The sequence below is a fragment of the Sorex fumeus genome, unplaced genomic scaffold, assembly GCF_029834395.1.
Source record: "Sorex fumeus unplaced genomic scaffold, SorFum_2.1 ptg000122l, whole genome shotgun sequence".
In the NCBI taxonomy this organism is placed as follows: Eukaryota; Metazoa; Chordata; class Mammalia; order Eulipotyphla; family Soricidae; genus Sorex; species Sorex fumeus.
In genome coordinates this window covers 29,009,416-29,035,912 of record NW_026606179.1, presented here as the reverse complement: position 1 = coordinate 29,035,912, position 26,497 = coordinate 29,009,416, and the positions used below count along the sequence as shown (strand labels likewise).

Genomic DNA, 26,497 nt, shown 5'->3' with positions numbered 1-26,497 from the left:
TATGTATCTTGGATATTATCAGTTTTTCAGCTGCATGGTGTGTAAAGGTGTGTAAATATTTTCTCCCATTTAGTAGGGTGTCTTTATTTTAGCTATAAATTTTTTCACAGTATGGAATCTTTTTAGTTTTATATGGTCCCATTTGATTTGCTTTGTTTTTGTTTTCTTTGCCAGTGGCATTGAATCATTGGCAATGCCTTGAAGGTCAATATCCTGGGGATTTCTACTAGTGTTTCCTGTATTTTATGTAGTCCATTAGCAAGGTCTTTGATTTCATTTTGAATTAACTTTGTTGTGAGATAAAGATCCAATTTGAAATTTTTGCACTTGTATATCCAGTTTCCCCACACAATTTCTTGAGACTCTCATTGCTCAACTTCATGGCCCTGGGCCTTCGATGTAAAACAACCATTCATATATCTGAGGGTTTACCTCTGGACTCAATTCCATTCCATTAGTATGAGAGTCCCGGCTTTCTTTTAATACTACACTTACTGGTCATTATCACTTTATAGTATGAATTAAAGTCGGTGAATGCTATGCCTCCTACCTCTTTTTTTTTCTCAAAACTGTTTTGATCATTCAGAAAGTTCTATGTCTCCTTACAAATTTTGTAAGTATTTGTTTTGTATTCCTGAAGAATGCCACAGGAATTTTCATTGATTGAATTTTCAAAGATTGCATTGAATTTGGGGTAGGATGATCAGTTTAACAGTGTTAATCTTCCAATCAAGAACACGAAATATATTTAAATTTCTGTATTCCTCTTCTGTTTATTTTGGCAATGAGTTATAGTTTTTAATGTATATGTCTTCTCCTTTTTTGAGTCCTAAGCTAGAGGAGATAGTACAGCAGGTAGGGCGCTTGCCTTGCACATTGCCAATGCAGTTCAATCCTGGCACCATATATAGTCTGATGAGTGCCCTTAATTTCTTTTTCTTGCCTGCTTATTGTGACTTAGACTTTTATTACAATGTTAAATAAATGTTGAGGAGCCAGAAAAATAAAGGGGGGGGAGTACTTGTCTTGCACATAAAGTCAACAAATTCTTTGACATAGATCATCATGATAGTATTTTTATATTTGACACCAGAAATAAAGACAATAAAATAAAATGCAAACAAGAGGCACTGTATTAAAACTAAAAAGCATCTGCACAGTGAAGGGACCCATTAAAATATATTTTAAAAGCCAATTAAATAATTGATACATAATATTTTCAAATCATATAATAAGGAACTGATGCCCTATATATGTATATATATATATATATATATAATATATATAAAGAATTCACACAGCCTAATAGCCCCTTAAAATTTTTTTTTCTTTTTGGGTCACACCCAGCGATGCACAGTAGATACTCCTGGCTCTGCACTCAGGAATTACTCCTGGTGGTGCTTTGGGAACCATATGGGATGCTTGAGATCGAACCTTGGTCAGCTGTGTGCAAGGCAAACGCCCTACCTGTTGTGCTATCGCTCCAGTCCCCCTAAAATATTTTTGAGATGAATTAAGCTTCTACTGAGAAAACATATAAATGGTCATCAGGTACATACAGCGGTGCTCAACATCACTCACTAATCATTAGAGAAATGCAAATCAAAACCACCATCAGTCACTTTATAACTATTAGAATAGCAATCACCAAGAAGCAAATAATAAATTTTTTTGGTGGTGATGGTGGTGAGGGGTGGCAGGCAAGCAGTGCTCAAAAGGTCCAGGCCGCACCAGCTACTCTAAGCAGCGGATCAAAAGGCATGAGAATATAGTGCTGCTTGGGCCCTGTAGTGCCAGGAATTACCCAACAGATATCATAGGCTTCTATGTTAAACCCTCAAGCGCTCAGGGGAGCAAGTGGAGCCAGAGACATCCATCTCCGATCCAGCACATAGTAAGGCAGGCATGCCACCTAACTACCTAACTACAGTGCTCTCTCAGACCCTTCTTTCTCTATGTGTCAGGATATTCAATTCTATCCCATTGATCTGCAGGTCTGTCTTTTTATTCTGCTATTTTGTTTTTAATGTTTGTTTCTCCATACGAGTAAGGTTTCCTTGCCTTTTATAAACCATTTAATATTCCTTGTAGAGGTAGTTCAGAAGTAATGAATGACTTTGCTGCTTTTTAAAATATGTTTTTATCATCCCTACAAATCTGAATGGTGAGATAAAGGACACTTGGTTGGAGATTCTTTTCATCTAGAATTTTAATAGTTAATACCATTCCTTTTTGGGGGAATTTTATTTGAGAAATTTGTTGATTCCTATGAATGTTGTTTATTTGTAGGTATTTGCTTCTCTTCTGCTTTTAAGGATATGTTTTAAGGATCTCTTTTTGGGACACTTTGTTTTTGTCTGTTTGGATTAATTTTATTTAGACACCTTTTTGCTTCCTGGATGTATCCCCCCTCAGTCTGTGGAAGAGAAGGTGCATGTATTCCCACTCAGACTGTGGAAGTTCCTGGTTATTCTTTCTTCCACCAACATTTCTTCCCCTCCCACTCTTTCCTTTTATTCTGGAGTTCCTATAATGTGATTTTTTTTCTCATAATTTTAATCTACATGTCTTTCAACATATCTTTTATATCACTTAGGGTCATTTAAAAAGTTATTGGTTAATTTTATTTTTGAAATGAAAGGAATAAGGGATGTTCTTTACCATGTAGTGTTCTTCTTTCTGGATGATGTTCTCTACCTTGTCCTTGAAGTCAGTGATTCGAATTTCAGCTTCTTCCAGTTTGGTGCTGAGACTGTTACTGCAATTTTTTTCCCCACGACTGTACTATTACCTTGTTTATTTCTGCTTGGAGGTGTTTTTTCCACACTTTCTTAAAGCCTTTCTCTAAACTTACTGATGATTTATTTCACCATTTTCTTCAGTACATTGAGTATTGATAAAATTACTTCTTGGAAGCCTTCTTTCTTCAAGCATTTTAGAAAGTTCTGGTGTTTGGGTGCGATTTCTCTGGGCTTCTGTCTTCCACTGGTGAGGTTGAATTTAGCCATATGTAATAGAATTCTGAGCCTAAATTTATGCTCCAAATTGAATCCATACCTGTGGTTTTGAAATTGTGTATATCTGGATGCCCACTGGTGATTTCTAGTTGAAAATGACCTCAAGCTGCTGAAATGTTCTGGGAATTGTGGTCACAATGTTCTAAATTGTTTGCCTAAAAATGACTTGCGAGTGGTAGTCCCTGTTATCCTGGGCAGCCCTGGCATCAGCGAGGTATTTTCCTTAGCCTGCACCTGGCAGTCTGTTTTAACAAACTCAATCTGACCTGGGAATTGTCCTGTGATCCATCCTAAATTTAACAACACCTGAGCTCCCACCAAATGTAAGTACAAAAGACAGACACAGGGGACCGGAGCAATAGGGGAGGGTGTTTGCCTAGCACACAGTTGATCCAGGTTCGATCCCCTGCATCCCATATTGGTCCCTGAGCACTGCCAGGAGTGATTCCTGAGTGCAGAACCAGGAGTAACCCCTGAGCATTGCTGGGTGTGACCCAAAAAGCCAAAAAAAAAAAAAAAAAGATAGGCATAGGTCTGCTGAGAGCTCTTTTATTCTCTACTATAAGTGTTCTTCTGATGCATCTCATACAGTAAGTCAGTGTGGTTTTGTCCATTTTACTTCGGGCATGGTAAGAGCAATTGTTGCTCTGTCCTCAATGTACAATGGAGGAATTTGCCCCCCTGGTTGCTTCCTTTTCTAAAGGGTTCAGAGAGGGGTTGCAAGGTACTGTTAGACTGTTGACTCGTCTGTTCCTTTTCTCAGTGCAAACTTATGAAGAATTTTAGAAATTTCTGCTTGACCCACCTACCTTCTCCATCCCCATGCACTCCTTTAGCTCTGAAATTGGCTGCATCTGTTTTGCAGTATCACTCAGCGATGTTGGTTATAGATTTTCTCAATGAGGTCTAACATGGACTTTTGTTAATTCAGGTTTTCTGCATTCTTTGTGTTGGTTGGCAGGAGCCCTCTCAGCCCTGCCAGTAATCTTACAAGCAAAACTGGGATGGGAGGACAGGACTACGAGGGACATAAAAGAACAGTGTCGTGAGGGCTCTGGTGGCATCAACACAAAGACACCAAGAGAAGGTTCTCACTAATTAAATTCACTGGAGAAAGTATCACCTCTGGGAAGTCTATTCAACCCTGTGGAACAAAAAAGTGCAAACAACTACAGAACTGAGAAATATTTTTCCCTCTGTGGGAGGAGGGAAGAAGCACAGACTGAAAGACAAAAGATTCACCAGCAAACCTGCAAGTCAGTGCTAGACAGCAAATTCCAGCCTAAAATGGGGAAGGCATTGATGCCAAGGGACTTATAGAACATAAATTTTATGCCAACTCTGGGGCTAGGGCAATAATAGTACAGCGAGTAAGGGACTTGCTTAGCATATAGCCGACCTAGGTTCGATCCCTGTAATCCCATATGGTCCCTTGAGCACTGCCAGGAATGATCCCTCAGCATGGAGTCAGGAATTTGACTGAGCACCTTCGAGTGTAGTGCAAAAAGGAAACCAATATTTTAGCAACCAACACTTGCTAATTCAAAAAACAGACTTGGTGACTGCTCCACTAGCAGGCTCACTGCCTGAGATTATCACTCCAGCCCCCACCCCACAGATTCCAGGTGAGGTGCTGAGCACTTAGAGTTTTCCCAGAATTCAGTACTGAAACTCAGCAGTCATGAGTCTCAGGACTTGTTAACCCAACAAAGAGGGTCACTGAAATTATCCAGGGGCTAAGGAGCTTGGCATGTATATAATCACCCCCCTTCAGTAGTCCCAGTCCAGTCCCCCATCTACATATGGGCCCAGAATTAGGAAAACCTCCTTAACAGCACTGAGTGAGGTGCAAAATTGAAAACTCAGAATGAAAATTAAAATTCAACAAGGGTCATGTGGTCCCTTGGCCTGGACTGTTTGTCACCATGCTTGAGATGAGCATCACTTTGCAGGAATATGCTCTGGGCTCCTCTCTGTCAAGCCACATCTTCAGGTTTGAGCTGTTGTCTACAATCTGACAAACTTGTAACTCCAGCCATCTCAGAACCACAGGAAGCTTCCCTAGTATGGGCAGCCAAACTTAATCTCTAACCTATGTTGGAGGATACCGAGCACAAAGTATTCAAAAGTTTCAATATTAGGTCTGTATCCATCATGCCAAAAAAAAGAAATTAGGAACTGGCAGTACCCAGCACAGAGCAAAGCACTTGTCAGGTGATAACTGGGAGCAGTTTCTGGGAGCAACAATTCATAAGAAAAAATTGGGAGCACGAATTCCAGAGCAGACCCCCAGAGGTGAGCCCTGCCCAGGAGGTTGTAATTCAGTGCAGCCATCTTCAGACTATGGTAAATGCAATGATATCCCCTTAGCTACAAAGATTAGCTCGATAAGCAGCTGTTGTACCGGTACATACGAATGCAGCCTCCAGTCACTGCCTAAGTCAGGTGGACAAAGATGATCCATCAACTGTGAGGCACCAGAATTGTAAACCCTGTGTCAGAGACCAGGCTTACTAGACCTTGGTGTTATGGCACAGCACTTTTGCCAGAAATCACCTCTTGTTGTACAGGTACACACAAATCAGAGACATGGGCATCTATTCAGTCTTTAAAAAAGTATTTTACTAGGGGCTGGAGAGATAGCACAGCGGGTAGGGCTGGGCGTTGCCTCGCATGCAACCTGCCCGGGTTTAATTCCCATATGGTCTCCTGAGCACTGCCAGGAGTAACCCCTTGCATCGCTGGGTGTGACCCAAAAAGAAAAAAAAAAGTAATTTACTAAACACTGTGACTTACAAAGTTGTTTCAGGCATTCGGTGTTCCAACACCAATCCCCCACCAGTGTGACCTTCCTCCACCAACATCCCCAGTTTCCCACCCCCCCAAGCCTTCCCCCTATGAAGGCACAAAAGAATTTACTTTATATTGCTTGTTATGATCTATATCTCACAATGGTATTACTAACATCATTTTGGGAATTTACCAAGCTGTTTGGTATCAGTTGAGTTGCTTTCTTCTTCACTCACACAATAATTTCCCAGTGTTACTGTGCTTAGTGGACTTCTGTGCAACTTTCCTATCTAATTTGCTGTGCTCACACTGGGCTCTCAGTGCTGTGAAATTAGGTGGTGCACAGTCGTGGGCTCCAGGACTGTGGAACTGGAACAATTCAGCAGCCTGTTGTCTCTTTGAGATTAGTCGTGGAGAATGTCAGGTGTGAGTGAGGAGAGGGGCCTCTTGGTAGTGTGGGGTCTTGGTCTGCTCCCATTCCAGGAAAAGGCCAGAGATCTCAGCCTGGGACCTGATTTGCCTGAAACCAGACTTACCTGGGACTATTCAGTGGTGATGAGATTAGTCCTATTTTATTCAATCTTGCAAGCATTTAAGAACCTTACAAGGCATCCATGGCTGCCAGAAATCAGTTGTCTCAAGGGCATAAGCCTGATACTGTGAAGAGTAATGCCAGATATCTATTCAGATCCCCTAGAGCTTGGTATTCTACCCTTAACTCCCATGTAGTACCAAATATTATGTAATGTCTATAAAAATAAAAGAATTTGGCTACAGCAGTTGATGGGATATCAGGAATTATCTTCAGATACATCAGAAACTTCCTCTTCATGTTCACTGATCTGCAGAAACTGAAAGATTAAATCAGTACATGGGAAGACACACTGATTCATAAAAATGAAAGGGCGTTGGAAAAAATGATAAAGCAAAAGAATACAGTAGTGGGATAATGGACATTTGACATCATCAATAAAGAAATGCTTTTTTAAAAAAAAGTACCCTGGGATCACAGGAATTCCAGAAGGAAAGAAGAAGGAGAGGAATGGCTCATAAAAGCCATAATAGCTGTGAACAACCCCAGGCATTCAAGAGAGACTGGTGCAGTGATCCAGGAGAATCAGAGTGCCAAACAAAAGACAAACAGGACATCAAGACACACGGTAATCATAGTCGCAAGAACCAAAGAGAGATATACTGCTTGAATTAAGTAAGGAGAGAAGCAAAGCTTCAAGTACAAGGGAGATAAAATTCACATCATATTTCTCTTAAATTCCCCAAGGAAGAAAGGAATAGAATTGTTTATTTAAAGTACTGAATAAAAGAACCTGTAGCCTAGAAATCTCTATCCTGCAAGGTATTCTCTCAGATACGAGGGAGGGATAAAAATGTTCTCAAATGACTGAAAACATTTGTTACATCAAAACCAGCCCTTCAAGGAATGGACTAGAGCAATAATAGAATGAATAGGGTACTGGCCTGGCATACAGTCAACCTGAGTTCCCAGACACCACACAGTTCTGCTAGGAGTGATTCCTGAGTACAGAGCCAGGAGTAAGCCTGAGCACAGCTGGTGTGTCTGCCTCACACGACCTCCCAAAGAAGAAAGAAATACTAAAGCCAAATGGCAAAATCCCCAAGAACAATGAAAATTCCTATCAGTGGGTACGTATCTAAATGCCAATGGACTAAACTCCCCAGGACTTCAAAGAGCTGGATAGATCAGAAAACAAAGTCCAGCCCTCTGCTGCTTACAAGAGACCCACTTGAACTTTCATGATAAACATAAAAAAGTTGAAAATATAGGCAAATGGTAAACTAAAAAGAGCAGACATGTCCATATTTCTTTTTTCTACAAACTTTATATTTGTAATTTAATTAAAACTGGTAGTAGATTGACAAAACTTTTGTTTATTTTGGAGACACATCCAGCAATACCCAGGGTTTACTTGGGCTATGTACTCAGGAACAACTCCTGGCAGTGCTCAGGAACCATATAGGATGCTGGGGATCAAATCTGGGTTGGCTACATGTGAGGCAACTGTCCAATTGCTCTGGCCCCAAGATTTACAAAAATTTGAGAAATATTTTATTGTCCACATTTTCTCAATCTTTAACAGAAATTCATGTAATTTTTTTTAATTGAAACACTGATTTACACAGTTATCAGTAGTTGAGTTTTAGACATATATTATTTTAGCATCAGTTCCTTCCGCCAGTGTCCTTCCACCCATATTCCATGTTTGCTCCCATACATGCCTCACCACCACTGACACCCTCATTTTTTAAAAAAAATTTTATTTTATAGTCACTGTCCTGCACTGTCCTCCCGTTGTTCATCGATTTGCTTGAGCAGGCCCAGTAACGTCTCCATTGTGAAACTTGTTGTTACTGCGTTTGGCATATCTAATACATCACGGGTAGCTTGCCAGGCTTTGCCATGCGGGCTAGATACTCTTGGTAGCTTGCCGGGCTCTCCGAGAGGGGTGGAGGAATCCAACCCAGCTCGGCCAGGCTGGCTGCGCGCAAGGCAAATGCCCTACTGCTGTGCTATCGCTCCAGCCCATTTATTTTTTATTACATTTAATATTAAAACACCAATCCCACTACCATTACACCTTCCCACCACCATATCCCGAATGTCCCGATCCCCAATCCCTGCCCCAAAGCAGAACCAAAATAATACATTTTGTATTGTTATATATATTAAAAAAAAGAGAAAACACTGAAAATGCTACCCAAAAAAAGCATCCTTAGAGCAAAGAGTGTGAAGATTGTTGTATTTCACCCAGGAGCCATTAAGCCCTTCTGTAAGAGATCACTAACATGTTAAAGGTTGAGCCTTGTGTGCTTTATATATATATATATATATATATATATATATATATGTGTGTGTGTATATATGTATATATATGTATATATGTATGTATGTATCTGTAAAAAAATATTTTCCTCTAACATTGGTTGCCTCCTACTTTGAACCCTATCAAATGTCGTGTGGTATTCTTGGAGTATGGGTAAGGTGTGTCCTGTGAAGTGTTCAGGAATGGGTTTACTCGTGGGTGAGTCTCAGTCTGAGCATGTGGAGGGTGTCCGTGAGCATGGCAGCAGTTGTGTTCTGGAGATTTTTGGCTGCTGGGGTTGGGTCCCTTGGGGCACGGAGGGATCTCACCTACCCCCCTCTGGGACTCCCTGAGTGAAACAGACTGGCACGGGGTCCCGTGGCATAGTTGTGGCAAGTGTCATGTTATGCTTCTTTCCAGTAGAGAAGGACATGAGATTTTTCTTTTTTTTCCTTAAATTTTTATTAGTGAAACACCATGAGGTACAGTTGTAGACTTACAAATTTTTGTGCTTGGGTTTCAGTTATACAATGATCGAGTACCCATCCCTCCACCAGTACCCATTCTCCACCACCACCAGTCTCCCAGTATCCCTCCCACCCCCTCATCCCCCCATCCCACCCTACCTCTGTGGCAGGGCATTCCCTTTTGTTATCTCTCTCCTTTTGAATGTTGTGGTTTGCAAAAGAGACATTGAGTGGCAATCTTGTTCGGTCTATAGGCTACTCTCTTCACGCATTTCCCATCCTGAGAGGAACCTCCCAACACCCTTTATTTGGTGCTCCCTTCTCTATCTGAGCTGTGTGTGCGGCTGAAGAAGGACATGAGATTTTGATGGTGGCTGATGATGGTCAGCCAGAAGTGGCTTATGGGTATGACTGTTGAGTTGCTGGAGACAGGGGGATACGGGCAGAGGACCTCCATTCCAATCCCATTGAACCCAAAGTTCTCAGACTGACACCTTTTTGACAATTACCTTTCTAGTTTCTGTTGTTAAAGTTTGAATCTCTTGATTTCAATGTTGTTGACTCTGTGGTTTGGCTTTTTGGCTCTGTCATTCCTTAACACCACCTTTGTACCTTGATCCCCTGACCTCATCTGTCTTCTCATCAATTGATATCTATTGCTCCTCATCTGTCTCTTCTCCTCCTTCCCTCTGTACTTTCTTTCCTTCTCCCTATATTTTGGAGCCAAGGTTGATTTGGGCATCTTTCATTTAAAACATTGCATCCCCTCATCCATTTATTCTAAATGCCACATATAAGTTACATAATCCTGTGTTTATCCTTCTTCTCTGGCTTCATTTAACATGATGTCTCCAGTTCCATCCATATTGCAGCAAATGGCATGATTTCCTCATTCCTTACAGCTGTGTCGTATCTCCTCCTTCTCTCCACTCTTTCTTTCCTTCTTTTCCCTATACTTTGGGGCCAAGGATGATCTGGGCATCCTCCATTTAAAACATTGCATCCCCTCATCCAGTTATTCTAAATACCATATATAAATTATATAATCCCATGTTTATCATGATCCACTTATCTGTCATTGAGCATCTAGGTTGATTCCATCTCATCCATTGTACTAAGTGCTGCAATGATTAATGGTGTTCATATATTCTTCTGAGTGAATGTTTTTCTGTCCTGGATATAGATACCAAAAAGTGGAATTGCTATGTCATATGGGAGCTTAATTCTGAGTTTACTGATTACCCTTCATACTGTTTTCCATAGGGGTTGACAACAGTTCCACCAGCAGTTCTATTTTCACCACATCCTTGCCAACAGAGATTGATTTTTTAGTATTTTTTATTTGTACCATTCTGTCTGGTGTAAAATGATATCACATTGTCATCTTGATTTGGATTTTCATAATAATAAATAATGAGCATTTTTTTCACGTGTCTGTTGGTCATCCTCATGGAAATGTCTGTTCATTTCCTCTCCCTAATTTTTAGTGGAACTTGTAGATTTTTGTTGTTGCTGTTATTGTTGGTCTTTGTGAGTACTTTATAGATCTTGGATATAAACTCTTTATCTGATGTGTTGCATGCAAATATTTTCTCCCACACAGCTATTTAGTGTTAGTCCTTGTTTCTTTTACCATGCAGAAGCTTTCACGTTTGATGTTGTCCCATTTGTTTAGTTTTCATTTGGTAGCTTTTGCCAATGGCATTGTAAGATTGAAGACTCCTTTGTGGTCTGGGCCTTAGAGCATTCTGCCTATATTTTCCTTGGTGTACTTTATAGATTCAGGTCTAATCTCAAGGTTTTTGATCCACTTTGAGTTGACTTTATTTATTTATTTTTTTTTATAATTTATTTATTTATTGAATCACTGTGGGAAAAGTTACAGAGCTTTCGGGTTTAGGTCTCAGTCATGTAGATACCGAACACATTTCCCTTTACCAATACTCATTTTTAACCCCGAACCCCAATAGACCCCCACCTCCCACCCCTCCCAATTCTTGTGAGGCAGATGAGTTCTAGTTAATACTCTATCTACTTTGACTAGATAGATTATTTCGATAGAAGATGCACAATTATTGTTTAGAGTTTACGACCCCCCCCCCCCCCCCAATCAGACATGCTGAAACAGCGTTGTGAAATGATTTGCTTTCTACAACTTGGTTTAAGAATAAAATGATGTCGCGTGGCCGCTATCGCGGCCGCGCGGTTTTGAATTTCTGCTATTTTACTTATTGACCCTGGAAGAATTTCTATTAAAAGTTAGCTAGTTAAGAGATTGATTTCTGTGCCCTGGAGTTGTGGCCGTGCCGGAGAGCCGCTCGTGGGGGGCAGCTGGCGACCTCGGTGGGGCGTGGGGGACGGCCCACAAAGCCCCCCTTCCCATGAGGTCCCCGCCGCTCCCCCCCCCCCCCCCCCCCCGAGCCCGGCTCAAACCTGCTTTCCACAAGGCTCCCGTGCGGCCGCCATCTTTCTTTCCAGAGAGGAGCGGGCGGGCTGGTCAACGCCCTTCCCCCTCCGGGCAGGCTTGGTGGCGCGGATCAACACAAGTCCATTTGCTTTTCTGCTCCAAGCGGCTGGTTCTCTGTGCTAAGTCCTTGTGCCTCCGGGGCCGTGGCCGTGCCGGAGAGCCGCTCGTGGGGGGCAGCTGGCGACCTCGGTGGGGCGTGGGGGACGGCCCACAAAGCCCCCCTTCCCATGAGGTCCCCGCCGCTCCCCCGAGCCCGGCTCAAACCCGCTTTCCACAAGGCTCCCGTGCGGCCGCCATCTTTCTTTCCAGAGAGGAGCGGGCGGGCTGGTCAACGCCCTTCCCCCTCCGGGCAGGCTTGGTGGCGCGGATCAACACAAGTCCATTTGCTTTTCTGCTCCAAGCGGTTGGTTCTCTGTGCTAAGTCCTTGTGCCTCCGGGGCCGTGGCCGTGCCAGAGAGCCGCTCGTGGGGGGCAGCTGGCGGAGTTGACTTTAATTAACTGTCACTGTCACTGTCCTGTTGTTCATCAGTTTGCTCGAGTGGGCCCAGTAACATTATAAAACTTGTTGTTACTGTGTTTCACATATTGAATACTTCCCGGGTAGCTTGCCAGGCTTTGCCTTTCGGGCTAGATATTCTCAGTAGATTGCTGGGCTCTCAGAGAGGGGCAGAGGAATCGAACTCTGGTCGACCAGGTCGGCCTCATGCAAAACAAACGCTTTACCCGCTGTGCTATCGCTCCAGTCTGACTTTAATCAAAAGACGTGAAAAACCTATACCACAAAAACTTGAAAACACAAAAGAAAGAAATTGAAGACCTTAGGAAATAGAAAAATATTCCAAGCTCATGGATAGGGAGATTAAATATTGTCAGAATGACCATCTTTAGCTAAACTACTATATAGAGTCAGTGCAATCCCTATCCAAATTCAGACAACATTCTTAAAGGACTTCGAACAGTTAATTATAAAATTTGTATGGAATCATAAAAGACCCTGCATAGCCAGACTTTACTGAAAAATAAGAAAAATACTACCTCATTTGTATCTATAATATAAATTAAAACACTATGGTACTTGAATAAAACAGTATGGTTAAAACAGTATGATAAAAGTTAAAACAGTATGATTAAAGACTCTCTGACTAATGAATCAGAATTGAATATTCAAGAATAAGTCCCCATGTATATGGTCAGTTAATTTTCGACAAAGGAGCTAATAGTATGAAATGGAATAAAGACATCCTTTTCAGCAACTGGTGTTGGAAGAATTGGATAACCATATGCAAGAAATAAGGTATGTCCATATTTCTGTCAGACCAAATAGCTTTCATACTAGAGAAGATAAGGAATGGACATCGCATACTAAGTGATCAGTGAATCAAGAGAACTTTTTTTTTTAATCAACATATGTACCAAATGAAAAGTGCATGAAATAATCACTAGTTACACCAAGAAGATACATGGACTTCAACATAATAATAGTCTTTAACACCCCACTTTTGTCTTTTACAAGTCAGACATAATGTTCTATGTATGACATATATATCTGTCAGACAGATATATATATCTGTTTGATAGAACATTATATATAGCATATATAATATACATAACATTATATATAATATATATCAGATAGAACATTACTAAAGAAGTGAGCACTAAATGAGGAATTGAAAGAGCTGGGAATAAGATATGTACAGAATTCTCCACCCCACATAGCTCAGTATATGTTCTTCAACAATGCACATGGGCCATTCTTAGGATAGACAACATATTGGCATAAAATTCAAGCTTTCGGGGGCTGGAGCAATAGCGCAGCAGGTAGGGCGTTTGCCTTGCACGTGCTCAACCCGGGTTCGATTCCCAGCATTGCATGTGGTCCCCTGAGCACCACCAGGGGTAATTCCTGAGTGCAGAGCCAGGAGTAAACCCTGTGCTTCGCCAGGTGTGACCCAAAAAAGGAAAAAAAAAAATTCAAGCATTCATTAAGTTACAATAATAGAAATCACATCATGTATCTTTTCAGACTACAGTGCCATCAAGGTAGAAATTAGTCATGAAAAGAAAGTTGGAAAAAGCTCCAGCATTTGGAAACTGACCAACAAACTGACCAATTAAATAACAATTGGATCAAAGAGCTCATAGATTTAGAGAACAGATTGGTGATTGTCAGAAGAAAGGGTTGGATGATAGAAAAAATGAGTGAATGGGAATCAAAAGGTACAAACTTTCATTACAAAGTAAACCCTCAAATGGTAACTGCCAAGTGACAAGTTTTATATTCGACAAATTGTCATTTGCCATATATTTGGAACTTGGTAAGATATATCCTTAAGTTTTACATCACAAGAAGTTTTTAGTTTATTTGTTTCAGGACTTGAGGCCACACCCAGCAATGCTGTGGGGCTATACCTGGCTCTGCACTCAGAAGTGCTTGGGGGACCATATGCAGTGCCAGGAAATAAATCAGGCTTGCTCGCCTGCAAGGCAAGTGCATTAACTCTTGTACTATCTCTCTGACCTCAGTAAAGCTTATGGTGATGGACGAGGTTTATAGTGATTATTTTCTAATATGTATTTAAATCATGTTGTACACTTAAACTAATGTTATTTATATCTTAATTTAAAAGTTAATTTTACAGGCCAAAAAGATAGCTGACTGAAGCTCATGCTTCAAATGCATGAAGCCCAGGTTCTATCTCTGGCACTGAGCCATAAGTTGTCCCTGAGTGCTGCCATGTGTGGCCCTAAAGATAAACATTTAGGTCAATTATATTGAAAATGCAGTTTTGCAAAATCAGTTGTATTTTTGGATATTATTGAAGAACATAAAGTTCAAAATTTGAGAGATTACCAGATTTTATGGCTTTAATCAAGACAGTTACTGATAGAAGGACAGACACTCTACCCCGAAATAATTTCATTTAAATGTGATTAGTGATTTGTCACAGATACATCAAAGCAATTTAGTAGAGAAAGGAGAGTTTTCAAGCTATGTTGCTTGTGGCCATCCCCATATGCAAGGTGAGCATTAATGGTACAGTGAATATAGCTGCCTTCCATATGCAAGGTGAGGAAGACTCTTTACTAAAAGCTACACCTTGTACAAAATTTTACTCAAAAGTCTTCAGACAAATATAAAATTATAAAAAAAATTAATTAATATAGTTTAAATGAAAATCTATGACTGTGGTTTAGAAACAAGGTTTCTGGGGGCTGGAGCAATAGCACAGCGGGTAGAGTGTTTGCCTTGCACACAGCCGACCCGGGTTCGATTCCCAGCATCCCATATGGTCCCCTGAGCACTGCCAGGGGTAATTCCTGAGTGCAGAGCCAGGAGTAACCCCTGAGCATTGCTGGGTGTGACCCAAAAAGAAGGAAAAGAAAAGAAACAAGGTTTCTTTTATTTTTTTTTTGTTTCTTTTATTTTTTAGTTTTTAAGTTTTATATTAGGCACTGTGATTTGAAGTAGTGATCATGACTGGCAAGAGTTCACAGATAAAGCATTCTAACACTGCACCATCCGCCAGTGTCAACTTTCCTCCACTATTTTTCCAATGTCCATTCTTACACCACCATTCTCTTCCCCTCCCCCACCTCGCTGTGATATCCTTCCTCTGAAAACCACTTTTCATTTTCGGATGCCTTTGGGTATTTGTTGTTTCCTTACTATGTTACTTTATAGTATGAGAGATTTAATGTTTCTTTATACATATAAGAGAGATCATTCTTTGTCTCTCTCATGACTAACTTCACTCAGCGTTATACTTTCCAGATCCATCTATAGCAACAAATTGCATGATTTCATCTTTTCTTATAGCTGAGTAGTGTTCCATTGTATATACTGACTGTAGTTTATCCAGTCATCTGTTCTTGGACACTTGAGCTGTTTCCAATTTTGACTGTTGTGAATAGTGCAGCAATTAACATATGAGTACAAATGTCTTTTCTAAACAGAGCTTTTTGGTTCCTTTGGAGTAGATGCCAAGAAGTGGAATTACTGGATCAATGGAGCATCAATTACTTATTTTTTGAGAAGTGTCTATTGTTTCCAAAAGAATCAAACAGGTTGACATTCTTGAACACCAGCTATGAATGAGGGTCCCTTTTCCTGTACACCTGCACCAACACTGATTGTTTTTGTTCTTTCTGATGTGTGGCAGATAGCTGGTGTGAGACATCTCATTGTTCTTTTGATTTGTGGTTCCCTAATGGTGTGATGCAAAAGCATTTTTTCATATACTTTTGTGCACATGTTTTTTGTGCCTTTCTTAGTGTTCTCAGGTTTACTCCTGCCTCTGTTTGCTCCTAGTGATGCCTAGGGGACCATATGGAATGTCAGGGATCAAACCTGGATTGGATGTATGCAAGTCTCTACCCACTGTACTATCACTCCAGCCCTTTACATATACTTCTAGGCTAATTGTATATTCTTTTTTTTTTAAAGCAGAGAGAATTTTCTTAAATAAATCATGAAGGGAAGATTCATGAAAAAAATGTATGAATTGGACTTCAGCAAAATTATAACTTCTGGACACTGGTGAAGGGATTGGAGCATTGTATTTCTGAAACTCTGCTATAAGTAACTGTGTAAATCACAGTACCTTAAAAAAATTTTTCTTTGATTCTGTTTTGGTCACACTATTAACACCACCAACTGGGGTTAACCATTTCCATGTTAATTGCCAGAATCCTTTTTAAGTCCAGAACAACATGATGAGAATGTTGATTTAGTGATAGAGAACATGCTTCTTTTGTATTAAACCCCCACCCCACCCCAGTTTCAATCCCTGGGACTGTAAATAAATCAATACAAAAGATTTAAACTGATTCTTCTTCAAGAAAGAAAAACACAAAACTACAATTACTTTCTTTACTATACTTTCATTGTAAAACCTGTAATTAAAAAAATAAAGATAGCTGTGAACTATGTAAAGAAACTGAAAAATCTGTTAACATTCTGAATGTAAATTTATGCCGACATAGATTTTAATTTTAAAAAATGATCTTAGTAAAATAAAACAGAAACATAATAAAATCTATATTTTCACTTTGGAAAACTGTAAAAGTGAAAAAAATTAGATAAAAATAAAAGATAAATGACTTACCACGTGAATCACTAAACTCCTGAATGGTAAATACCAAAAGAAATCAGAAGAAAATTATGTTTTAAAAATATGTCATGTGGGGCTGGAGCAATAGCACAGCGGGTAGGGCATTTGCCTTGCACGCAACGAACCCACGTTCGATTCCCAGCATCCCATATGTTCCCCTGAGCACCACCGGGAGTAATTCCTGAGTGCGTACAGAGCCAGGAGTAACCTCTATGCATTGCCAGGTGTGACCCAAAAAGTAAATATATATACATATATATATATGTCATTTTTCTAGCAACTATAACCCTAAACATAAATGCTGGAAATCCATCAGTTAAAAAAATTTCTACAGCACAGTAGAAATTTTTAGTCTTGTAAAGGACAAATTATTGATTAATGTAATAATGGAACAATAAATTGCCTCATGGTATATGAAAGAATCAGGCTCAAATGTACTGGATTATTTAGAGTTCTGGAAAATGTGAAACTTGTTAGACAGCAAGAGGCAATGCTGCTTGCCATGATCAAGATTGGAGGTAGTTTTGATTGCAAACAATCAGTTTGAATGAATTTGGGGGATGTGATGAAATTATTATTATTATTATACTACTTATAATTCAGCATCATTACTTGTACACCATTTATCAATTTTAGATGCATACTTGACATGACCTAGTTAGTGTCTTGACACCAATATCAGCAAAGGTTAAACAGTAAAACAACTAATATTATAAGGGCAGGCTTCTGCTTTGGGGAAGCTGCTTGACATGCTCTGGTAAACATGGAAATGATCATGTCCTTAACCCAGCAAGTAAATATCTTAATATATGCCTCAATGAAATCATCATAATGTACATAATAGGAATGCAAAAATAGTTAACAGCTCTGTTATTCAGCATTTTTTTGGGGGGGTCACACCCGGCGATGCACAGGGGTTACTCCTGGCTCTGCACTCAGGAATTACTCCTGGCAGTGCTCAGGGGACCATATGGATGCTGGGACTTCAACCCTGATCAGCCGTGTGCAAGGCAAACACCCTGCCCACTGTGCTGTCGCTCCAGCCCCCATAATTAACATTTTTAAAACTCATTTTTTACCTTCCCTTTTTGCAATGACCAGATAATTTGCACACTTTTAGTTGTGGTGCTTGTCAAGGATCACACAATTCTTTATGTGATCACTCATGCTCACCACAGGACATATTCAGTTATGGTGTTCACAGGCTTTCCGGTTGTAGTGCTTGTTAGTGACTGGTGTTCACATTCTGTGTGCTTTGGAGTTCCATGGCTGACTCCTTGCCTACACATCCTTAACTGTGGTGTTCTGAATGAGTTTCACATTTCAGCAGCCTCATTGGCCCTGCCGTCCAGAAACAAGGGTCAATGAGGCTGCTCAGGGCACTGTCTCATGCCTCATAAGTAGACACTTCATGGTACTGAATTGCTTTTGATCATCCATAAAATTCCCAAGATTATGTTTTTTTTAAGTGGATAGAAAGGAGAATAATAACAAGTAATTTATTTCTACAATTGGTAGCACTGTAGCACTGTCCTCCCATTGTTCATCGGTTTGCTCAGGCGGGCATCAGTAACGTCTCCATTGTGAGACTTGTTGTTACTGTTTTTGACATATCAAATATGCCACGGGAAGCTTGCTAGGCACTGTGTGTGAGCGGGATACTCTTGGTAGCTTGTCAGGCTCTCCAAGAGGGATGAAGAAATCAAATCCGGGTCGGCTGAGTACAAAAGCAAATGCCCTACCTGCTGTGCTATTGCTCCATTATATACAAATGTATACAAGATAAGGATATGAAAGCAGAGTTTCGAACTATTTTTATTAGTGGGTCTTCTGTCTTAATAGTTGCTTTCTGGAAATGTCATTATTTTTTTTGAGGTCTTTAAAACCTATCTATTTTATTTATTTTTTTATTATTAAGTCACTGTGAAGTACACAGTTATAAAGTTCATGATTAGTTTTTATTACAGTGTTTCAACAACCTTCTCTTCACCAATGTACGTTTCTCACCACCAGTGTCCTCAGTTTCCTTCCTTCCACCCCTGCCCTCCATCTTTCTCTCTCTCTCCCTCCCTCCCTTCCTCCCTCGCCCCTCTCTCTTCTATTGGGCATTATGGTTATAATCCAGGTGCTACTAAAAGGTAAGATCCTTTTACCTACTTTCGGCACTCAGTTCTTGTCCAGAATAATAATTTCCAACTACCAATGTTGTAGTCCCTTTTCTATCTTAACTAACCTCCCTCACACACACACTTGCACACACTTGTGTCAAGTTTCAAACCATGGGCTGTTCTCCTGGCCCTCGTTACTACAGTCTTGGGGTCTTCTGAGGTCTTTTGTTTCTTTATTAATACCATCCCTGAGTGAAGTAGGTGAGATGAAGAAAGACAAACATATTATTTGTATGAGTATATAGAGAAAACAGTAGCACTGTAGCACTGTCCTCCCGTTGTTCATCGATTTGCTCGAGCAGGCCCAGTAACGTCTCCATTTTGAGGCTTGTGGTTACTGTGCTTGGCATATCGTATACATTATGGATAGCTTGCCAGGCTTTGCCATGCAGGCAAGATACTCTCAGTAGCTTGCCGGGCACTCTGAGGGGAACAGAGGAATCGAACCTGGGTTGGCCCGGTCGGCCATGAGCAAGGCAAATAAAACAAAACTAAACGTTTGGACTATAAGTCACTCAGTGGTGTACCAGAAGGGTAGGATAACAGGGTACACTTCATGCTGGACAAAATTTTTCGTGGCAAATTTAATATAGCATAGAAATGTTGATTTTCAGTGATGTACTTCTGAAACTTAAGTTATACCATAGTTGTCAATTAAAAGGAAATTAATAGCATTCATTTTTTTCCCATTGGAATTATATATGACATGAGAATGTGAGAGTCAGAATGTTCCCTTTACAATAATGGGTAGGAAAGTAATTATAACAATAATGGGTAGGAAAGTAATTCATCAAGAGTGAAATTAGACTTCTAATACCCTCCCTACCAGTACCATTGGAGTTTGAAGTGGACTAGCCTACTCCAGGGAAAGTTTGCATCTATGATAAGTTTGCATCTACTTCTTCAGGTCATTTTTTAAACTCATTGGTCCAGGGAAAGAGGGAAGAAAAAAAAGACCAAATTTCCTCACATTCAAGGTGAAATCATCCCATCTTGCTGATGTACAAGAAAAGAGAGCAAGAGATTTTTTTTTAAGCAATTTTTTCTCAGGCAATCTGAAGTAAAAGAAATCTTTGTTCCTTCTCATTTCAGTGTTTTACATTCTTATTGTTAGAAAAATGCTTCTTGAAAATTGGTTGGAATAAGCCATTACAACTTCAGTATATAGCTGCGTTTACCATAGAATACCCTTCTTGTATATGACTTGTCTTTAAACTTTTGATCTAATCTTTAAAAAGCATTCTCTGTTAGCCTGAGAACATCAATAACATATTTCTTTGGATTAAAAAGCTGGCTTAATAGAAATACAAGTAGAACATTAAAGCAGTGTTTTTCTTTTTTTTAATGTTACAGATATATCTAAGGTTCCTAGATTACCAAATGGAGCACTCAAATGAATGCAAGAGAAACTTTGTTGCTGTGTATGATGGAAGCAGTTCTATTGAAAATTTGAAAGCCAAGTTTTGCAGCACTGTAGCCAATGATGTAATGCTTACAACAGGAGTTGGAGTGATCAGGATGTGGGCAGATGAAGGCAGTCGGCTTAGCAGGTTTAGAATGCTCTTTACGTCCTTTGTGGAGCGTAAGTAAATCTTATAGTATTAATATCTCTTAATGGTTTTTATTTGTTCAGAATACATTCTTGGTCTTACATATCTGACAAAGACTGCGATTTACAGAGAATGTAGCAGTAACTAGGTGTGAGTCCCTTTCCATCAAGGAATTACTGGCAATGGGTGAAAAAAAAACAAACTATGTTTGTGCATAAGTTACAGCACAGAGTCTTAATACAGATATAAGTACATGAAAAAGAGAACATTAAGAGGTTTTGCACGATTTTTAAAAATTAAGAATGCCATCGGTATCTTTGTGAATAACCATTAATCAAATAAGTTGTTTGTGTGTTTCTTTTTTAAAACTTTTTTTTAAGCTTGAATTTTTATGATGTTTTCTTATGGATTTGGTTAAAGTATACTTTTTTTTTTTTGCTTTTTGGGTCATACCCGGTGATGCACAGGGATTACTCCTGGCTCTGCACTCAGGAGTTACTCCTGGCAGTGCTCAGGGGACCATATGGGATGCTGGGAATCGAACCCGGGTCGGCTGAGTGTAAGGCAAACGCCCTACCCGCTGTGCTATCTCTCCAGCCCCTACAGTATGCATTTTAGTCAGCAATTCCACAGGAACTTATGTTGCATGATTTTTAGTGGATTACATCTGAGAGAGAGGAGGATTTATAATATAAATTTGTTTTCTATCAACTTCAGATACTTTTTTAAAGTGCTGACAACTTTTTTCACTACAAAGTTATTGTCATTTTTTCCCCTTTTTTGGTTGGCTTTGTTGTGTTATTTTCGGACCACAGCCAGCTGTGCTCAGGGCTTACTTCTCCTGATTCTCAGAAATCAGTCCTAGAGGGTCTGAGGTGCTGTGGTGATCAAACCTGGGCAAGGTGTGTGTAAGGCAAGCACACTAATCACTGTACTGTTTCTCCAGCCCCAGATTTTTTTCTTTCTAATTAATAAATCTCTTTGAGACTATGCAGGTAAACTTTCAGTTAACTGAGTTTTTGTTCCCATTCTCTACTAGTTTCTGCTTTTGATAATTATTATTGTGGTATTTACCTGGGCTGGAATGATAGCACAGCGGTTAGGGCGTTTGCCTTGCGAGCAGCCAACATGGCTGACCCGAGTTCAATTCCTCCTCTCTCGGAGAACCTGGCAAGCTTCCGAGAGTATCTCTCCCGCACATCAAAGCCTGGCAAGCTACCCATGATGTATTCAATATGCCAAACACAGTAACAGTTGTCACAATGGAGACATTACTGGGCCCGCTCGAGCAAATCGATGAACACCAGGAGGACAGTGACAGTGGTATCTACCTAATGTTGGTTTTCCATTTCTTTTCTTGTGCATTTAATTATGAACCCACTGTGAGGAAAAGCTATTATTTTTCTCTCATTGATTTGTTCAGTTATTTAGGGGTGTGAGCCTGGCAAGCTACCGAGAGTATCTTGCCCGCATGGCAGAGCCTGGCAAGCTACCTGTGACGTATTCGATATGCCAGACACAGTAACAACAAAGTCTCACGATGGAGACGTTACTGGGCCCCTCAAGAAAATCGATGAACAATGGGAGGACAGTGATGTGTGTGTGTGTGTGTGTGTGTGTGTGTTACTATGTGTATATTAAATTACTCAAGAATCCCAGCTTTGGTCTTTGGAAATTCTTTCAAATTGTCTCCTGTATGTTTTTTGTTTACCCTTTGTTTTTTTTCTATCTCTTCCTTTCTGTCACCACAAGATGTATCAGCTCAACTTGTTTTCCATATTTGAGCCCTAAAACCAACCATAATTCCAAGGGATATTTTTCTTAACATTTTGTTTAAAAATCTTGCCCAGATTACCCACAATTTATTTATTTGCTCACTCTTACAAAACACATTTTTTCAAAATTGCTATTCCATATCTCTGCTAGAAATTCCTTTCGTCTTTAGCCTTACTATTAAAGTCCTTTTCCAGTTCCTTGGGTTAGTTGTTTTTCTCCCACCATTTTTTTTAAGTTATGCAATTTATTTGTACTTCACTTGTGATTGTTTTGTTTTGTGTGTGTGTTCACAAAACAAAACAGTGTTTTGGGATGCAAAAACATTGCTTCTATTCTCAGAGAGCTATGCAAAAAGATAAACTCAAATTGTCATTCCCCACTTATTTTTTCTTTGCATTCTATTCCTACCTATAAGCATTCATATTTGTTCCTGGTATGTCCACTTTATATTTCCTTTGTTTTACATGAAGAGCAGCATATTATACTGTTCGCTCTTGGCCTCTTACATTTACCTATATCTTAGAAATCACTGTATTTCAGTTTGTAGATACCATCCTTAGTTTTTATAACTGCATAGCAGTGTTTTATCTGTACATACTTTATTCAGTTCTTTTATCGGCATGTGGGTTTTTCCAGGTTTTTTTAGTTACACTTACAGCTATGATTAACAAGTTATGCATATGTATTTTTGTGTTCTTGGAGTTATAGCTCAGGAGAGATTCCTGGAAGTGAGATTAGTGATTTGAAAGGTAAACCCTAGATAGTTTTATTAAGTATTGCCATATTCTTCCAGAGGTATGATCACAAACTGAAACTAGTTCCTAATAAGAAATAACTCTCATGGGCCAGAAAGGCAGTCCAGAAGGTTAGGTGCTTTCCTTGCACACTGCCAACCTGGGTTCAATCCCTGGCATCCCATATAGTCCCCTGAGCACTGCCAGGAGTGATCCCTGAGCAGAGTCAGGAATAAGCTCTAAGGATAGCTAGATATGGTCCCCCCCAAAATTTACTCCATATCTCCTCTTCCGCATCCCAGGTTTCCTCTATAGATTTTCTATTCTAGGTAGGAATAAGAAATCCACCTTATAAGTAAAATCATGTAATAATTGTCCTTTTGTGTCAGGCTGTTTTATTCAGCATAAATTGGTGGGAGGTGGACAGACAGGAAAGAGCTTAGGCCACACCTAGTTGTGTTCAGGGCTTACTCCTGGCTCTGTGCTCAGGAATTACTCAAGGAATTATATATAGTGCCAGGGCAAGACATGTGCCTTAATTTATGTACTCTCTCTACAGCTCTAGCATAAAAATGTTAAGGCTGGGCAGGAGCAATAGTACATAGTATGTCGGGCACTTGCTGTACACACAGCTGACCCAAGTTCCATCTCCAGCACCTTATATGGTTCCCTGAGCACTGTTAGGTGTCCCCTGAGCACAGTGTCAGGAAAAAGCCCTGAGCACCGCCAGGATGACCTAAAAATAAACAAACAAAAATAGGGTTTTTAAAATGTTTTTGTTATTAATAAATTAAGGTTTGTCTATATCGTATGTATTTGAATTTCAGTCCTTTTTCTTTTTGATTAGTTGGTTTGTTTCTGAGCCAAACCTGCTGATGCTGAGGGCTTATTCTTGCTCTGTACTCAGAGATCTCTCCTGGCAGTTCTTGGGGAATCTTATTCAGTAACCCGGAATCAAATCAGGGCCAGCCATGCAAGCACCTTAACCCCTGTACTGTCCCACTGGTCCTCTTTTTAAGGCTAAATACTGAATCTCATCATGTATAATGCCACATTTTAAAAATCCATTCATCTATTGATGGGCATTGATTTTTTTTCACCCTTAAACTCTTGTGCATAATGCTTTAAATATTGCACATTGCACACATTTCAGTTTCTACTTTAAGATCTTTGGAGTGTAAACTTAGAAGTGAAATTGCTGAATCTTAAAGCAGTTCTGTATTTAGATTTTTTAGAAACCACCAACTTTCTTCTCAGCAGCTGAATCACTTTACCAAAAATGCTACAAATTTTCTACATCTTCTCCAGCACTTGTTATTTTTCATATTTTTATAATAACCATCATCTAATGGTTGCAAAGTATGTTTTTGAACTGAGCTTTTAGTTTTTACTCCTGAATGGTTAATGATGGTTCAATTTTTTCAGACTTGTAATTTACAATGCTGTTAATGATAGAATTTCATGCACACAGTGTTTCAGCATCACACCTTCCACCAGTGTCTGTTTCCCTCCACTTTCAGTATGTCCCACCCACCCCCGTCCCTTGTCAATGGTAAGTTCAGTTGTGTAGACAAGTTCTCACATTCTTTAGATACCACATAAAAGACGTCAAAGAGACAGTCAGTTGGTCTGCTGCAGCAGGAACTTAGAGACTTGTGTGCACAGCATGACCAAGACAAAGTCACCCATACAGGCCATAGACTCGTAGTCATATGACAAAGTTTATTAGGAAAGACAATGGTTCAATAGAGGTGGAGGGAGAATGCCTATGTGCACTAATGAGCAGGTGGCAGAGGGAGACAGGGTATTATTATTACTAGGAGGAAGCTGCTGGAGCACTGTCCTTGATGCTCTAAAGCAGAGGCAAAATTGAAGTATTGCAGACACCAAAAGATGACTGTTCCCCACATCTCAAGCCATCAGCCACTGGCAAATCAAGACTCCCCTGTTAGTCTTGAAATGTCAGGCTTCCCTGGCAATAGACTGGGGCACTCCCACAGCCTCTAGTGGTCAAGGATCGTGCCAGGGAGAACTCCAACATCTAATGAGTAATGCTATATAGCATTATAGCATATATAAGGTTCAAATGTCTTTTGGAATAGAGTTTTTTGGCCTTTGGGGTATATGCCAGAAAGTGAATTGCTGGATCATATGGAATTTTGATTCTTAGTTTTTTAAAAATTGTCCATATTGATTCCCAAAAAAGGTTGGGCCAGTTGACATTCCCACCAGCAGTGGATGAGCCATTTGTATAGCTTCATTAAAGAAGTGTCCATTCCAGTCTTTTGTTTTTTAATTTTAATTGTTAGATTTTTTAGTTAAGTCATCGGAATTTTTATATATTCTGGATTTTCATCTTTCATCATATATAAGATTATCATACACTTTTTCTCTTTCTGTGGATTCTTTTTTTCTCTTCCACGATTGTGTTCTTTGAAGTACAAAATGTTTTTAATTTAGTATAGTCCAATTTCTTTTATTCCTTTGTTTTTTGCTTTAGGTGTCATATTCATAAGATTATTGCCAAAGATAATGTCTTGAAGCTTGTCTTCTGTATGATCTTTCATCTCTTTGATTTCATTTTGTATTTATTTGTTTTTAAATCACATTCAGCAGTGTTCAGGGCTTACTCCTGGCTCTGTGCTAAGGGATCACCCATGGCAGAGCTCAGGGGACCATATAATGTAGTGCCAGAGATGTATGTAAGGCAAGAAATGCATGCAAGGCAAGCATCCCATGTACTATCACACTAGCCCCTTGAGTTAATTTTTAATATTATGTGAGGCAAAGGCCCAATTTCATTCTTTTGCACATAGAAATTCAGTTTTACCATTACTATTGGTTGAAATGACTGTTTTTTTCCTTCATTGGTGCTGACACCATTGAAAACATAGAAAATAAATTAACTGTAGATTTGAGTGTTTATTTTTGAACTATTCATTGGTCTGTCTATTCATATTCACGTACCAACTGTTTTTTATTATTATTTTACTGCTTTATAATAAATTTTGAAATCAAGACTATTGAATCCGTGGAGTTCATGCCCAATTCAATCAGCTAATCAGTGGCTGAATAAATAACAGTACTCCTACATAAAAAATTTTTTTAAAAATTTTAAAAAATTAAAAAAAAAGAATATTGAATCCTCCAGCTTTGCTCATTTTCAAAATTTTACTTATTTGTAGACTCATGAGTGTTTTTTTAATTTTATGATGAATTTTTCTGTTTTTGAAAAATAAAGTAAATTTTTAAAAATCACAGTTGGATTTTGTTAGGGTTTTGTTCTACTCTGGAGTCTTAAGGGTTAAATCTTAATTTCATAACTTTTCACAAGGACATTGCGAATAAAGCACCTTATGAAACTCCCTTTACAAATAACATGTTGCTCAGCACTGGCAGCTAGTAGGTCTAAGTGCCCTTGCAAATTTAGCAAAACTTACTTCTGCCCCCAAAATCAAGCAGGCCACCTGGAGAAAAGCCTAGCCAGAAGAAACTGAGGCTGTCTTCCAATATTTCTTAGGTTTCTTTTTATTTTACAATAGCTAATCTGTATGTAAAGCCAACTGCATATATA

The 26,497-nt window shown here is 39.5% G+C and overlaps 1 protein-coding gene across 3 annotated transcripts in view; it reads left to right on the top strand.

Moving 5' to 3' along the window:
* The window catches only part of NETO2 (neuropilin and tolloid like 2), a 91,168-nt gene that overhangs the window by 28,934 nt on the left and 35,737 nt on the right, over nt 1–26,497 (top strand). For all 3 annotated transcript variants that reach the window (XM_056136676.1, XM_056136675.1, XM_056136674.1), the window contains exon 7: nt 20,217–20,445. In XM_056136676.1, the coding sequence (XP_055992651.1) occupies nt 20,217–20,445 (229 nt within the window). The remainder of the gene's footprint in view (nt 1–20,216; nt 20,446–26,497) is intronic.